We start from the raw sequence: 17,410 nt of genomic DNA on the forward strand, positions 1-17,410 counted from the left end.
TCACTGACTCTGTGTTTTAATTCCTCACCAACAATTATCGTCAAAATATTTCACAGCTTCCCGACAGGAACTACAGCTGAGAAAGCATTTTAGGGTGTCTATACAACTGAGTCGGTGAGGAAAGCAGAAAAGTAATGTGCTGGGCTTTTTTCCTTGCTTTAAAAGAAAACCAACTTAGTTGCAAAAAAAACACCCTACAACTCAACTAAAATTAAACTGGAAAAAATGAGGAGCTTGCTTTAGCTACGTTAGGTTTTTAAGAGTACCATGGGTCTCAGCAGACCTTGGCTCAGGTCTGTAGTAAATATTTTAGTTTGTTAAGAATGGAAACTTTTGGACCCCAGTTGCTCACTATACATATGCATTTATATATATATATATGGGCAGTGTGTCCCACCAGCAGATAAAATGGATTAGATGAAGAGGGTAAGGAGCTGTTGTGCCCCTATGCCTCGGGAAAAAAACAGGTCCATTTTCTACCTAAGAACAGGAACCTTCAAGGAAAACAAATGCTTTGTTGCTTCTCATAGATTTGTACAGCAATTGCAGAGTACATATGTAATAACATTCACTAACAGCCAAACCAAGAAAAGATTTTCAATGGGGAAAAGGCAGGAAGTTTTAAACGCAAATATCTTCTTGAATAATGTTATTTCAGACACAAAGAATGGCCCAGGTATTCACCTGAAAATCACCTCAGAAACTCACGCCAAGTCTTTCAGCTCGTGGACAATTTCCTATTGAGCTCTCTTCGCCAACACTAATGGATGACTTGCACTCTAGAGGTATGTAACAAATCATATTGGCCTTGATGTGCTGTGCATGAATGCATCAAAGTAAGCTAGAAGGGTTAAAGGAAAAGTGTGCGCTAATTGCGCAGTACACTGATCTCATTCAAAAGACCAGATAGCAAGGAAAGAACAGGCTGTCCTAAAGATAAGATGGCAAAGATGAACTGGACTGGAGCCATAACATACCCCAATTAAAAAGGAAAAAAGATGGGCAGTTTTGCCCAAGAGAAGACACTTGGTCTCTTCCCAAGCGATACTGATACCAAACAACACCCACTCCAGAAGGGCATTCAAGTCACACCCAGTAAGTTTGCTATCATCAGTCAGGAGATGACCTGAAGATATTAAGAAGCAGCGTCCCTCATCCTCCATATCACACACGATGTGTGGGTTCACCTCTCCGTGCTTGTCAGTACATGTGTGTCAACAAATGAAGTCTGAAAATAAGTGTGAACAGGAAAAAAATTCAGTTTGCTACATACCAAAAAGGGTCTCACATGCAATTTTCTTACACTAATTTCTACGATGGCAAAAAAGGCCAATGGAAAAAGGCTTCCCTGAAGGCAGCATATGCCACTGCCCCGACATGCAAAGGAAGAACAGGACATGTGAATCACGTTGATTGGCATTGATGCTCATAGCTCAAAAACAAACAAACAAACAACAACCAAAACCACAAAGGATTAGAAGGGAAAGAAATGTTTTCCCTCAGAACAGCCATCCCGTTCCCAGGTATAAGGGCACATTCTGTGAACTCTGTGGATCCACACAGTGAGATTACCAGCCACGGATGTCCCTGCTGCTTTGTGCTAACACCTGCCAAGCATGCGTTCACTATTCAACTGAAATGATTCTTTGGTCTTTAGAGCCACTAACAATTATCTGATTCAGAGTTCATGGATGTTGGTGGAAGTCATTACCCCCTATAAACTGAAATCTTTTATAACAGCTGTTGATTCCCATCTGACAAGATAAGGCTCAATGATAACGTAAACCTCTGAAGCAGCAAAAAAGTTTATGGTGAAAATGTCAAAATATTTGTATTCTAAAATGTTAAAGGATCTGTTTGCATCCAGTTCTTCTTCATACCAATATTTTTGACAATAAAGTTTCAGCTCCAAATGACCTTGCCCTGCTTACCATACCTAGCTGGCTCCTGATTTCGTGTAGCGATTAAATAGCAAATTGTATTCTGACAAAGAGATGGTCATAGTGAGAAAGGGGCCAAAGCAGTAGCCAACGTACTGCATGAATACCTCAGAACTATGTTTTACAAGGACAGAATGCCACCAAGACATTAAGAGCATGAGGAAACCCAATAATATTTAAGTACCAGTCTGTATAGACACAATGCTGGACCAGAAGCTTCAAAGGTGTCTTGTTTAACAATGCATATACACAAGCCAATTTTAATTAAAAAATATGCCTATCCTATTCTACAGTTTTCTTCCAGCTGTATCCCGAGCTCTCTCTCTTCCTTTCCCTGCTCCAAAGTCGCTGCCTTTCTTCACTGCTTCTTCCTTGTTTTCTCCCTTCTGCTCCTTCATGTTCCCATTATTTATTTCTCTCCCTACTACCCATTGCTCCAAGTCAGAGGAAGGCTGTAACAGCCTCTGCCCCTGCAGCAGCTGTTCTTAGCATCCCATCAGCTGAAAAGCTGCTAACACCTTTGCCAAACCTTTAACTGATTTAACCAGACCTGAACTCCACCTTCCACAGCAGAGATTGGCACCATCTGGACGCTGCACTTTGCTCTCCCTCTGTCCCCTGCCCACAGGAGCCTTCCCAAAGCCAAACTTTCCCCATCCCAAAACATTTTCAGGTTTCTTATCAACAAACAGCACCAGTCACCCACCACACCTCACCATGTGAGGGAGACAGATGCCTTAAAAAATTTGAGCGTAGGTGTTCTAAATCACTGTTAACTACAGAAGTCTAGCTTTATCTACAGAACTTTAAATTATCAATAATCGTGTTGCCTTTGATTGCTATTAAACTATATAATAAGATCCCAAGTTTACAACATCTGATAAAACCCATGATTAATTATCATTCCACTCCTGTTTTGAACTACTTTTAACAGCTCTTCTGCATTATCACACAGATATAAACAGGCAAAAATAAACATGGAATAAATAGCATATTTCACACTTCAACATCACGCAGATTCTGTGCAAAGAGGACTTTCGGTCCTCAAACGCACTGTTGTTAAGTCTACAAGAAACTAATTTGCAGATTTTGGTCTGAGAGGACGGATTTGTGTCCAGATGACTTTTTTTTTTTTTGCTTGTTGTGAACCATTTGCAGCTTGTCCATGGTGTCCTGCAGTTACCTAAGTCACAAATGAAGTATGTACCTTTTGTACCCTAATGGGGATCAACAGAGCACGCCTTCTAAACCTCCTCACATTTATTTATATGATGATGCTTAAAATACATAGGGGTAACATGAGTACTTGTGTGAGTAAACCTGAAGGACCTAATGTTAGCTGCAAGCAAGCGGGACAGGATATTTGGCCACATCAAAAGGGCTTTTAAAGAGAACAGGTATGTGGATTTATTTATTTATTTTTACCTTAGAAGTCCAAAGTAACATATTTTTAAGTATAAATCAGTTACTCCAGTTACCAAGTGACCAAAATGAGTTCTGCTTTCATGAAACATGACCATGCAGAAAAACTGCCTCTCTTCTCCTGAAAAACTGGACTTCACTAAGAGTTACCAAGCACCATACTTGCAGTTCCCACTTGAGCCTACTCTCAAAGCAAAAACATTTCTTGAAACCCATAAAACACAACGCAAAAGCCTTATGCTGAGGTAGCTGAGTTAATTCCACGGCCTAGGCATAGCCCTGGGGTTTCTGCAGGGCCAGTTAACTACAACTGGCTGAACAAAGCCTCCCAAGCTGACTGTGCCTGTAGCCCTGCTTCCATCAGCAGCAATATATCCATGGTCCTCATGTTTGCCTGATGTGTGCATACACACGCATATACATATATATATATATATATATACACACACACACACAAAGTTACTTCAGCTCCTGTTTGGATGTCTTTGGGATCCCACCTGGTGACAACACAGCATGAGGCACCACTGAAGCTTCACCTCCCCTCTGATGTGCGCATACACATGTATATACGTATATATACACACAATATATATACATATATACCACTGAAGCTTCACCTCCCCTCAGAGCAGCCCCCAACCTGTCTCATGTCAGGGGCAACAAAGATGTCTCCACAGATTCAGTGGTGGTGACCTTAGAGCAGCTTTCAGCCAACACATCTCACCCCACTGCTCTCTGCAGTCCTCCCTCAGAGAGAGGAGCATTCTCAGAGGGAAAGAAGAGCCTTAAAGGGGGACAGAAGAGCTCCTACTCAGCTCATCCCTAAACCCAAGCAAGGCACCAACGTGGCACCCAAGACGGCAGACCAAGGCTGCTCTGAGGAAGAAGCTGCAACACCTATTTTGACTGAAGCTGCACCAGGCCTCGCTGCCGTCCCACCGCTGCCACAACCCTATCACAACCCCTATAGGGAAGCCGGGAGCGGGGCGAAGGCTGGGAACGAGGCGAAGGCAGGGAGCAGGGCTCGCCATCAGCCCGGCTCCAAACACATTCCCCCTCAGCACACCGCACCGCCCTCCCGCCCTCCTTACGCTACGCCAGCAGCGTAGGAAAGCCCAGGGCCGCCCAGCACTGCCCGCCGCCCTTACGCAGTCTCCGTAGGGGTGACAGGGGCGGAAGGGGCGGGAGGCGAAGGCAGCTGGGAGTGTGGCGGCCCCTCATGCCGGCGGGGCTGGCAGCAGGTCGGAGCCGGGCCGGGGGAGGCGGGGAGAAGCGGGGAGAAGCGGGGAGAGGGCTCCCGGGGCTCTTTCGGCTCCGGGACCGGCCGCGGTGCGGCTCCTGAAAGCAGGGCTGTGGCGGCGTCCGCGCCCCTGGGCTGTCCCGCCACTGCAGGGGGTCGCTCTCCTCAGCGGGCGTCGGAGGGGTGGCTGGTTTTGGTACGACTTTAAAGGACTTGCGATAAAACTGAGTATTATCAGCAGCGTAGTGGCAGCGTCAGTCCCGAGCTGAGGCGTCTCCTTCGTGTTTTTCCACTGAGGGATTTTTGTTTGCTGGTAACGTGCCTCTGGAGGGCTTTGCTATGTTATGTGTAAGGACCCCGCTTCTAAACGACTGCTGCTACAAGCATCTGCGTTAACCACATCAAACACGCTCAATTTTGCAATTGCTTCAGCTTTTAGCTTTGCCATGCCCCTGTCCTCCTGCCCTCCATCTCTAATCTCTGATTTACATTTATTTAGGACACGTCTCCACGGCAGCAGCCTGTGTTGCCTTCACGTGTTGTGAGGTGAGAAGCAGTTTTATCCAGGACTGGATTAATTGCCTTCCACGTTTGTAGGTAGTATTGATGGGCTAAAAGCGAAGGCCGTGGTGCTGCCAGCAGGTGTGGTTCTGGAGCCCCACACAAGTTCCCCAGAAAACACATCTGCGTAAATGTTTCTGCAGTCGTGGGGTGTCCGTGTAGTTCGGCCCTCTGATGTGCCTCTGTGAGGGACTTTTTGGCCAGCCCCGTCTGAAGAATTGTCGACAACTACTTCCTTGAAGTTGTCGAGATGCCCTGTAAACTTTTGAGGGTCTTGAAGATTAACATGCTGCTTCTGCTGTGGTTTAGGACAAATGTGATGCCAGCATCGCTGTACTACCTCTGGCTGTGGAGAGCGTGCCTCCGCTGTACTGTTTTAGGTCCACATCTTTTTACTTTCCCCATAGGATTGCAGGAAGCACTATATAAAATACACCACCTCTCAAGAAAACAAAGGGCTTTGTGTGAAAAGTAAGCACTGGAAGCGATAAAAATTTCTCTTTCAAATGACAGTTCAGATTATGGAAATGCTATAGATTGCTGAATTGCATTGTTCAAGACAGAGACCTGAATTCCAGTGTCACAAGCTGTAAATAACTTTCAGCGTATGTTTCTGGCTCAGGTCTTGATTCCCTCTTCTTGAATTTAGTGGCAAAACTTCCTGGGCCAAGTGTTTGTACTAAATCACGTTCCCATTTTTATACTGCCATGTGAAAAACCAAGCCCATTTTCCTCAATGTTTTTGACAAAATCGATACCTATGCGAGGGGCACACATCCAGTGTCTCGATCAGAGCATCTTCAGAGCTCTCATTTCTAGATGAGGTGGCAGAGAAAAGTCTTTCCAAAACTTTCTCGGGTATTCTAGATATTCCGCATCACAAATTATTTGTTGCATAATAGAAATAAAGTTGCCTGCAAGAAGACAACTTTATGGTGTCACTCCATAACTGGTCACCTCTTTGTATTATTGGGAAATAAGGTTAAACTGTGCAGTTGTACTCTTTTCTGGATTCTTTATAGATGCTTTACTTTTCATCTGAGCCTGTGGCTACTAGATTACAATTCTGTGTAACCCAGGGTGTGCCTATGAGTCTGGTGTAGCCCCCAACCCAAATATCCAGGCACCTCTTTACAGTTGAGTTACACGTTTATGATGCTGGAATGAGGGTCAATCTGCCACATCTTAAACCAAAGCAAGGATAGGGGTGGAAAAAGGATCGCTGCTCTTTTTTCCTTGTCTCAGAGCTATCTGGATACTCTTACCTCTTCCTCAGATCTGTTGTTAATTTTTTCCTTAAGGACATCCTCATGGTGTCTATGAACATTTCAGGAACTTTAGGGCTAGATAAAATATTCTGCAGGTTGCTGGTTTGGCTTCTTAACAAATCAATAAATCTATCACAGCAGCGAAGGGAATTTTATTTTCAGTGCTGGTTCCCATACTAAGTTAATACATCTGTGCCCAGGAGTGAGTTGGCATGCCAGATTATTGTTTGTGAAGTTACCGATGCTTTATGATAGATTATTCCTAGGCAAATTGGTTGGCAGGTCAGGCTCTGGATGTTTTGGGAGGATCAGAACTTAGTGAGTGGTGTGAAATGGATTTTGGGCATCCAAACGAGGACTCTGGAGCTCCTGAGGTAATAAAAGGAAGTCTTGGGGTCTGGGGTAGGGGACGCATCCTGCTCAGTCCCCGGGGCTGCAGTTCTGTGGGTACAGCTGCTGCTGCGTGGTGGGGCCGGTACGGTGGAGGGCCTGGCCCCGATCCCAGGCACCACTCTTCTTGGGCAAGCGTAATCTGGCCGTTTCCTTCTTCGATCGGTGTGGAAATAACACGGTTCATTTATTCCTGCGGACTTTGTGCTCCCGTGTTGCTGGAATGTGATGTTTCCGTGGAAACGCACCAAGATGCCGCGGACCTGTGTGCTCAGGCCCCAGATGGCAGCAGGAGATGCGTGTTGCGGGGGGGCTGAGCTCTCCCGGGGACAGGGGTGTGAGCTGCAGTAGTCATCAGCCCTCGAGTGGTGACTCTCCATCGCGTGTATGCACCAGCAGTTAAATAGCGCACGCCTTGGGAAATAGGAGTTGCCTCAAATACATCTGTGAGCGGGAAGGCAGGACAGTTCTGGAAGACCACGACAGATAGCACAGACGTAATAAAGTCTGTAAGAGGAGCTGCTCCTCTGGTGCACTTCTTTATTCTAGGACTCTAGCTCCTAATTCCCGTTTAGTCACTTCCTTTCACCAGGGTTCAGAAGAAAGGAGGCATCTCAAGAGCAAGCATAAAGCAAAATGCACGCTTTGCCCTTGGGAAGCTGATCAGGTCCTGATGAAGTCAGTAGAACTTTCCAGCAATGTGAGGTCTGGAGCAGGCTCTTACCTACATTAAATCGCGAAATGTTGTCGTGTCTGCCTGATCTCACTCATCTCAGTTAGCTGCCTGCGTTATCAGCCAGGCCTCCCTGTATAACGAGGGGGGCTCCTGGGAGCAGTTCTGAGCAGTTCGGTTGGAAGCTCGTAATCAAAAGGTGCAAACGCTTCTGTGCTCTCAAAGATAATATTTTGGCCCAGCTCAAGGTCCATGTGGCGTGGGCATGTTATGTTTTGGGAAATGCAGTGTTAGGTTGTACAGTTCAGAGAATATTATAAGCAGAGCATAGCAATGGCCATGGGAAATAAGTAGTCTCGTTAAAAGTCTTTCTAATCAGAGGCTGTGGCTGGACTCAACTTTCATAACACCGTCAGGAAAATGAACAGAGGAGCGGTTTGGGTTGAGGAGGAGAGAGGCAAACTATTTCCCAGGCAGCCCTACTGGTCCCTGCACAAGGTGCAGACCTTTTATTCTACGTCCCATTTTTGCAGTAAGCGCGTGAATGATATGCCTGAGTGGAGCCCAGTCTCTTTGCACCTCGAAGCAGACTTCTCATTTTGCTGTGAGACGTATTGTCAGCTCATTTTGTGCAAAAATTTAAGAGCTGGTGAACAGAAGGCCTCCTGTTGTAGACTTCGGTCACAGCATCACGTTGCAGCGGGATGCACCAGCTGGACCTTGACAGGCCTGCTTACTCTACACCAGCAAGTGTGGCAGTGAAAAAGCAGAGGCAATTTGTCTCCTTGCTTCCTGGTTTTCAACTGTTATGTTTTTTTTTTTTTTGTTTTTCCTCCTTTTTCTTCTTTGAACTTGCAGGTAGAAATGGCTGCGGAAGAGGAGTGGAAAAGCTGGACTTCGAAACAGCATAGCGGGGCTGAGCAGGCAGGCGAAAAGGAATCGTGTGTGCTTCTGAGCCGGCAGCTGGGGGAACCAGGAAGATTCACTTACGCAGCGCTTTGTGGGATATCCTTAGCGTGGCTGTTCCCCGAAGAAGAGCAAAGGTACTACACGTGGGCACAAGGGGACGAGCAAAGGAGGTGGCTTTTGGGTAGCAGCTCAGACCAAGCTGGTGTCGGCATCTGTGTTGCAAGTGGAATGGATTGAGTTAAAAAAAGAAGAAAGGGTTAAGCACATGTTGGTGCATCCAGCATTTCTGCTTCCAAGTGCTGTGGGAGAGATCCCCGAATCGTAGTGGTAGGCTGCTTTAATCACTGGCAGTTTTTCTGTTAGTAGTATTCTGTTAGTGCTTGGGATCTCCCAAAGGTATGGGATTTGAAGATCCTTTTGGCTCTGGGTCTCTTCACAAAGATGAATGCTCAAATTAGGGAAGGTGACCCAAAACTGAGACCGCTCTTCAGGCTGATCGCTGGCATCGATGTTTTCCTGCCGTTTCCTTGCTGGTGTTCTTCTGAAGCCTGTTGAAATGTAAAGGGCGCGTTGACATTAGGTGTTTTTTCAACCATTTCCTTAATCATACTGACTTTCTCTTACACCTTTTAAGACTTCTGTACTTCAGCACAAATTGCATCCCTTAATGCAGCAAACTTCAAAGCATGTCTTGAAGAAAGGTCTGGCCTCATTCTGATTGCTTCGTTGTGGGAAGCTCACCTTCTGTTGACTTCTTAGGATGCTCTGATTTTTGTGTGAACAGCCATAGATCAGTATTTGAAAGCAGGGACCACCAAAAGCTTGCAAAAACATCCAGTTACAGGGCCTTAACTGCCTCTGTTGCCTTACAGCTCCTTCAGGGTGGAATTCATAGATGGTTTGGTGAAATGGCTGGACCTGCCTGATGCTGTCTTACCTGCCATGACAGCATTTGCCAGTGGCTTAGGAGGTGAGGGCACAGAAACTTTTGCCCAGCTTTTGCTGAAGGACCCCATCTTGAAAGATAATCCTGTTGTCATTATCCAAGTAAGTCCATGCGTTGCCCTTGCCCTTGTTTGCTTTTGCAAAGAAGATTTTTCCTACGTGTCTTTTTGCAGTGGGAATTCTGCTTGTACAGTCAGAGAAGTAAAACTGGGGTTTCTGATACGCGTATACTTCTGTGTGGCTCTGCGTGGCTGGCAATCGCTCTGTCCTTTAACAGCTCACGGAAGTGGTGACCATGAGATGCAGTTCCTGCTGAATTAACGTTTTGTCTTTGATGCCTTTGCTCTACAGAGAACTGTCAGCCTTTTTGCTTTGACTGTACTCTTGCAGTGTTTTTGATTCCTGTAGACATTCTGTGGATTTCGGTGAAATGCTGAACATGATAGGCCTGATTTTTTGTACGTTTATCCTTCACCCTGCTCTGAATGAGGGGGATTTTGTAGTAGCAGAGAAATGGGTATATGCATGGGTAGCATGAGTGTAGGGGGCCAGATCCTCCAACTTTTACACACCTTAAGGTTCCTTGCCCTGTAATACAAAACACCTCTACATACATGAGAACCAGGCAGAAAGACTGCTAGTACAGGCAGAACTAGTGTTCTGCAGCACAGAGGGTGATCCGAAGGGCACAGTTCCCAGGGTCTTTTCTCCAGAGTCAGCTTTGGCTGGAAGGAGAAAAGTTACAGGTGCTTCTTTCTTTCATTGATAAAGTGTTATTGAGACTGAAGCCGTAATGTTCTGATGTTAAATCTGATGTAAAGATAAGAGACAACGCGTTTTGGTGGCATTCACCTTTGCTTCAGAGTCTCAGCTGTGGAAGATATCTCCTCATTCATTCTCACGTTATGCATGCCTCGGAGGGCGAAGAGCTGCTGCTGCCAGGCACGCTGTGGCCACGGTCACCTAGCGCCCGTCGCCGTACACAAGGAAGTGGTGAGGCGTCCTGAGAGCAGACAGTACGCTGGCGGTGAGTAATTTAGCACACACTCACCTTCAGCAATGACAGCCTGATGGAACAGGAGATGCAAGAGCAAGGCTGTGTAAGTAAAGATATGATGGGAGGGATCTTCCTCGGTCACGACCAACTCCCATTATCTCCGCCTTCTTGTGTGTCTTCTAGGCAGCCCTTAAAAGGATCTGCTCCAAACATCCCTGTGTTACAAGGCTCAAAATGGCGTAGCAATCTAAGTGTAGTGGCAGAGAACCTTAAGCCTAATTAATCAGCTAGGACAGATCTTCTAAAAGCTGTTTTGATGTTGTTTGCTCAAAATAAATCTATTCTTGTTTCTTTCTGTGTCTAGATGGCCTGGTGGTTCCCAGGCTTTTTTCCCTAGTTCTGTCTACCCCAGGATGAATTCTCTAGAGCAGTGCACATCTTTCTGCATTGCTGCGAGTTTATTAAGGGTGAAATTTTGGCAAAAATTAACTTGTGCTTGCTTAGAGCTTATCCTGCATGAGGGCTCCGTGTCCTTTTACAAAAGGGGCTCTGGGTCAGTGGGATTGTGCAATATCTTACGAGAACTGAGGTACTTATCATGGTTCCAAGTGGAACACAGAAGCCGTAGATAACAATTCTTTGGTTAGTTGAAAGCAAAGATCAGGAGTAGTTGCCGGTCTAATGCCTCACCAGCTGGATCTCAGGCAGTCGTGTGTATATGCAAGGTGATCCGTTCTGTCAAAGGAGATACACAATTAAAAGTTGTCGCGGAGCAAGGCGCAAGAGTCTTGCAGGGTGTCGTTGGGAAACCTAGAGGTACCCCGCTGAGATAAGCTTTTTCCTCGTTACCTGAAAATAAACACGCTGTGGGACAAAGCTTTGGTAATTCTTCCTATGTTGCTTTATGGTGGTATTGCTTCTTTACATTCAGCTGCTTTTATTTACCTGCTTATTACAAGAACACACTGGAATTGTTCGGTGTGTTCAGGGGCAGGGTCCTGCCAGCGCTGCTGCCTGCATTTCTGAACGCCCTCCACCTCAGGGGTGCTGAGGGGATGATGCATGGCCAGGAGATTGGAGGTGAGCTCACCATTGATTCATCGGATATTCGAGGCCTGTGGATTTTTGTCTTTGCTTGCATTCATTGCAGGTGACTAATCCATGCAAATGTTGGTTAATTGAATCCTTTCTAGACAACAGGAGTTGTAACAAACAGGTTGTGGGTGTGGTAGGAGAAGGCAGTGATTCCTGTTAGGAATACGTCTTCTATTTGCATTTAGTGACAACTAAAGGAAGGGAAAGAAGTTGACTTTGCCCACTTTTGTTTCCTCATGATGGGTGAGAAGACATTGAAAGTTCTTACGAATCTTTATTTTTTTTTCTCTGAACACATTTACAATGCCCTATGGTTTTTGCCCTGTGTTTTTTTTGTTTGTTTGTTTGTTTGTTTTTCTTTTTCTCCACACACAGAGGCACTGCAGTGCGGATTGGAAACTCTGTTGTTGAGGAAATTGGTTTTGAACTTGTAGCAGTGCATTAAAAAAGATGGCAAAGACTCCAAATAAAGGTTGTCTTCCTGTCTTCGTAAGGTTTCACTCCTTCATGTGTGTGGGGTAGTCTTGTGAGTCCACAGAGAAATTAAAAACACCTCCCCCTCAAAATGAGACTGAAACATCACAACAACTGCAGAGGGAGAGAGAGAGAGAGAGAACTTGTAAACTAATCTAATCAGTGCTGATTGGATTCCAGATGACTACACAGCAGTACGTGCAAAGCCTTAAGCAATTAGGAAGAGTTGAGTATGCTAATGGTCACTGATGCAATCAAAGAGCAGTTTATCGCCTGATTACCCGCATCCATCTCTCACCTTTTGAACTACACGTACCTAAATGCTTAGGCCGGATTTCTGAAGGAGTTTCTCTGACACTGGGTGCCACCTTGTATGCTGGGTGGCCTGTAGGGAGCCTGGGCCCTGACCTGTGGCTCCCTTTGCAGTACACGGGGACCATTTACTGCCTATAAAGGGGCTCTGCACAAAATGCAGCCCTCTGCAGGAGGCTGCCTGCATTAGTCTGGAGAAAATGGCAGCTGGGGCAGCAGTGTGCATGCTCAGAATAGTAATTGTGGCTGGGCCCTTTTTCTTCTGCAGTGGGGTGACTGAGGGGAGCAGGGGAGACCTGATTCGGGGCCTAACTTAAATTACAGTGGTTATTCGTAGACTGGAGATAAGGCAGGACTTTCCTTTTCACGGGTGAGTGCTCTGGCTGCTGGGATGCAGGATGAAGGTGCGGTGGTGACTGCTGTGTGCTGAGCCCAGCTCAACAGAACCTTCTGGAGATGCTTGCAGGGCAGGAAAACAAAGGCAGGCTTTCTCTGTGGCTGGGAGCAGCCACCCAGGGATTTAGCAGAAGAGCATTCCGCCAGTTGTGTGCCTGCAGGTGCCCGAGCAACATGTCTGTGGAAAGCTGTTGTGTGTGTAAACATTCGTCAGCGATGGAGCAAAGGTTTTAGGGCTGTACCTTGTGAAAAAGCATCCAGTCTGATGCATACGTCCAGCTGCCCTGGTCTTCTGGTTTCTCTGGTCCTGTGGAAATTCTCTTTTCTCCTTTATGAAATAGTAGACTCCCCTCGTGTTAAAATGATATTCAGAGTCCAGACGCTTCCTTTGGACTGGGTAATACCTACAGTTTGCTTCTGTTCTGGTAGGACTAGGTTAAGGATGGCTTGTTCTCTGCTCTGCGCTTCTCGTGCAGTAGGGAAATGTTTAGAGACATTTTTATGATACAAATTTTCCTTAGGGGCTTATGGGACTAATAATCATAAACTCCTTGGCAGCATCCTACATCTTTGGCTGTACTTTTTGTGTTCCCAAAGGGCTGAAGATTCTCTGTAAAATTCAGCCGCACTTTTGTGCGTGTAGGAGAGGGAAGTAGCTAGACTGAGCTAGTGCTTAATGTTGTAGTTACATAAAGAACTTAAACTTTATTCAGTTATTCAGTGACAATAAAAGAGGAGAACATAGGAGTAAAAACACTACCTCGTTCATTAGGACTTCTCATCTAGGGAACACTGACCTCTTTTTTCATGGATTTGTCCACAGAAGCCTTCTATTGCATTGATCTGTTTTTCCATTTTTTTTTCCCGAAGAAAAGCCAACGCAGTCCCTCAATCTTTTTACAGATAAATTCTGAGATTTCTATTTTTGAGTGCTTAATCCAAAAGAACTTCATGCCAGTTCAGCTTTAGTGCCTAGAGCTACGGATTCCCAGAACACCAAAGAGAATAGGGGCCAGTGATCCGTCTGAGTAGCATTCAAACCTATTCCTGTTGAAAATGTAGCGTATGTGACTAGAGGAGCAGAAGACGTTAGAGCAGTAGGAGAGGCTTAGAGCCTGGTTTCTCCAAACGTTGAAGTCCTGTGTAATCGTGGGGCTTTCAGTTGCAACACGAGTGCTAATAACAAAACATACGGTCTACTTCAGCATGTACCAAGCAGGTGCCGCCCTCCCATCCTGTGCTGATCTACTTCTCCAGCCATTTGTACCTGCGTAGGCACAATTTTGTGCTGGAGGCCTTTGGCTTTGCTCTCTTCTGCTCCATTCAATTACAGTTTGCTGTCACGCCACATTTAGGAGTGGACGTGCTGCAGTAATTAAATCGTAGTCCGATCGGTTTTCATGCCTCCCTTTTAAGACATCTAGGCATACTTCTTCACTTTTAACTGGAATATTCTTTTTTCTCTTTTTAGGATCTTTTGTCCTTCTCCCTTAGAGATGGTAAGTTTATTCAGCTTTTGTTGTTTGTAAGAATAATATCGGTGAGTTCCTATCTGATACTTTACAATGCTCAAAAAGCTCGGGGTACCAGCCCATCCGACTTTATCCTAGCTTCATTTCTAGCAAAAGCAGCACGCTCTTTCCCTATGTCCGCTACAGAAAAGGCAATTATTATAACAGGAATGATTAATAATACCCATTAAAAATTGAACAACCGTTCACCTCCTTAGCTTCACATATCATGTATTGGCATGCAATTGTATGTGTTGATAGAAATGTTTTGAAGTTAAATACCTGGATGGGAGGGTTTTTTCTCCAGTGCTTCTAGGGGTGTAGGTGACCTCTTCTTCCTTTAGGAAGGCAGTGAAGCTGTTATGAAAATTTCAGCCCAACAGATCTTCTGCGTATCGCTTGTTGCCTAAAAGGAAAAAAAAAATATTCAGGGAATAGATTCTTGTGTGTTTAGTGTGAAGCCTATTTTGAGTGAATGTGGCTTTATTTGTATACCGTACTACACATAAAACAAATTTCTGGTTTACAATCTGTAACATTGATTAGTCTGATAAAAATCATGAAATAAAGACTGCCTTCTGAACAAAATCTTCTTTTTTTAAAAGAAGCCTGTTTATTATTACAACCTGCATTTTTTAAAATCTCTGTGTTGTAGCATATTCATACAGGAAAGCACTCGCTGGTTGTTGATGAGCCTGTTTCAGTTGAGAACAAAGTACTGCTTTTGTTCTTGCTTTATTTTTAATGGAAAATTGACACGTCAGTTATTGCAAAATTGCTTGTTTTGGTAAGCTGGAATTTAAAACAAATATATTTTCAAGCCTTGCTGGCTTACTGCCAGGCTGGCTAAGTAGAAAGCGAAGTTGTGCATTAGCAGGCAGGGAGCAGGAAGGCTGCTCGTTGAGACACCTGCTCGGACTTGCACGATGTGGCACATGTCAGGGATGAAGTGAAGATAAATCCTAGCCTTATTTCTCAAGTCAGTACAAATTTTAAAAGTGGCCTGATTAAAGCCTTCTGAAGTATTTTGATATCTTGGTAATGGTGGTAATAAATAAATAACCTTAACAAATTGCCGAAGGCCGTATTTGATCTATGTGCAGCAGATATGAGAACTCTTCTTTGTAGTTGTGTCCTGCCAGTATCTTTACCCAACCCCAGCAAAACTATTGTGTTTTCCATCCTGGAGTGCACCAAGAACCCTTTACAAAAGCCTGTTCTCAGCAAGCAGCAGATGCTACTGAGAGAAACACATTAAAAAACGAAAGAGTTGGCACACAACATTTTAAAATCTATTAAATCTAAAATATTGTTTGTGGTTTTTTTTGTTGTTTTTTATTTTTTATTTATTTATTTATTTATTTATTTTTTAAGTACACGTAATTATAAGCCTGGGAGTAATCATTCCTCATATCATATGTTGTTTTAGTGCAATGTCCACTCCTGCATCTCGTGCAGTGAAGTGTAAATGCGAGCAGTCGTCAGTGGTACACGGGGACTGAAGTCACCCCATGCTTCTAGGTGCTCCGGTGGGTGGTTCAAAACTCCAAAGTCCCGCTTGCTGCCAACAAGATCGATTGAAGGTGCATTTGTACAATACGATGTATCTTGCACCAGTGCATACCTGAGATGTTCTGTGCCGCTTAACAGGTTTGATATCACCAGCCAGGACTGGTCTTGCTGCAGCATTTTGATGTTGAGGAGAGAGATCAGGTCTCTCCAAAGCCAAAAGTCCTCTGTTGGAGGAGAAGACCAAAAGATTTGAGATCTGCCTTATTGGCAATTACCCGAGTCCTGGTTTCAGCTGGGATAGAGTTAATTTTCTTTTTAGGAGCTGGTATGGTGCTGCGTTTGGGATGTAGGATGAGAATAATGTGGGTGGCACGCAGAGGGGTTAGTGGTTGCAGAGCGGTGCTTACCCAGAGGCAAGGACCTTTCAGCTCCTTGCACTGCCCTGCCACCGAGGAGTCCGGGGGTGCACCAGGAGCTGGGAGGGGACAGCCAGGACAGCTGAGCCCAACTGGCCAAAGGGACGTCCCCCACCGTGCAGTGTCAAGCAGAGCAATAAGTGGGGGGAGTTGGCTGGGGGGGGGGCGGAGAGGCTGCTGCTCGGGGTCTAGGTGGGCATCAGTCGGCAGGTGGTAAGCAGTTGCATTGTGCATCACTTATTTTATATATTTTTTTATCATTATTACTACTATTTTTCCCTTCTTTTTCTGTCCTATTAAGCTGTCTTTATCTCAACCCACGAGTTTTACCTTTTTTCCCATTCTTTCCTCGATCCCACTTGGGGGCAGTGAGCGAATGCCTGTGTGGTGCTGAGCTGCCTGCTGGCTTAAACCACAGCCACCAGGGACAGTGACTCTCTGCTGACAGGATGAGGTTTGCAGGGGAGAGGATTTTCCACATAGAGCTCTCTTTTCTAGATAATAATAGTTTTAAATACATGAAAGATAAAGAGGGCCCGAGGGGTGGAGCTGTGCTTGCGTGGGATATGTTTCTCCAGCACAGCTGGGTGCACCGCTTGCTATTTAATCTGGTGTGATGAAAACTGATTGATTTCCTGGGCTTCCCTGTGTTTAAGGGTACTATGATGCTCGAGCAAGAGTGTTGATCTGCCGCATCATCTGGCTGCTGAGAATCCCCTTGGAGGAGCTGGAGGCCCTGGAGGAATCGCTGCTTGAGAGCCTGAAGGAACAAAAAGAGGAAGAGTCAGAGTAAGAACAATTGAGTTGGCTATGGGATGAAAAAACACTGCTGGTGCTTGAAAGTCTAGAATCAATTATTGTGCCTAAGTTCAGTCTCTGATCGTTCTCCCCGTGGTTCTTAACTTAATCATTTATGGCTTGATTAGAGTTGCAGAGCCCTCACAGCACTTCGACTGCACCGAGAACCAAGAAAGCTCAGCACTCTTAAAATCAGAGTTGCGACCCAACCTTGCAAGCTGATTAGAGCTACTCTGCACCAAACTGCCTCATGTCCTTGTTTCAGTTTTGTCTCCCAGACTGTAGATTATGCTTAAATGCATCATAATGATCTTGTATTTCTTATCTCTTGGCCCAGTATTCCTCAGATAGAACCAAACAGGTTTACAGATGGATTGCGCCCTCCTGAAGGAACCGTAAAGCTGAAAGGCGAACAGGCTGGATGCTTGGTGACCAGGCACAGAATTTGGATATTTTTCCTTACTCTCCTTAATAGAAGGGGACTGGTCAATGTGAACAAATGAAGGACCTGAGCCCTAAAGCCAGGCTGTTTCTCGTTGTTTAATTTCAGT

General features: G+C 45.2%; 1 protein-coding gene across 2 annotated transcripts in view; it reads left to right on the forward strand.

Moving 5' to 3' along the window:
* Window positions 1-4,518: 4,518 nt before the first annotated feature.
* The window catches only part of TMCO4 (transmembrane and coiled-coil domains 4), a 47,368-nt gene continuing 34,476 nt past the window's right edge, over window positions 4,519-17,410 (forward strand). Inside the window, exons 1-5 of one of the 2 annotated variants that reach the window (XM_050714918.1) lie at window positions 4,519-4,603; window positions 8,353-8,537; window positions 9,276-9,450; window positions 14,094-14,121; window positions 16,718-16,850. In XM_050714918.1, coding sequence (XP_050570875.1) covers window positions 8,359-8,537; window positions 9,276-9,450; window positions 14,094-14,121; window positions 16,718-16,850 — 515 coding nt within the window. In that variant the 5' untranslated portion in view covers window positions 4,519-4,603; window positions 8,353-8,358. Of the gene's footprint in view, window positions 4,604-8,352; window positions 8,538-9,275; window positions 9,451-10,211; window positions 10,449-14,093; window positions 14,122-16,717; window positions 16,851-17,410 lie in introns of those variants that run through there. The other variant, XM_035557655.2, reaches the window with a different exon arrangement.

The sequence above is a fragment of the Cygnus atratus genome, chromosome 21 (genome assembly GCF_013377495.2).
Source record: "Cygnus atratus isolate AKBS03 ecotype Queensland, Australia chromosome 21, CAtr_DNAZoo_HiC_assembly, whole genome shotgun sequence".
NCBI classification, from domain to species: Eukaryota; Metazoa; Chordata; class Aves; order Anseriformes; family Anatidae; genus Cygnus; species Cygnus atratus.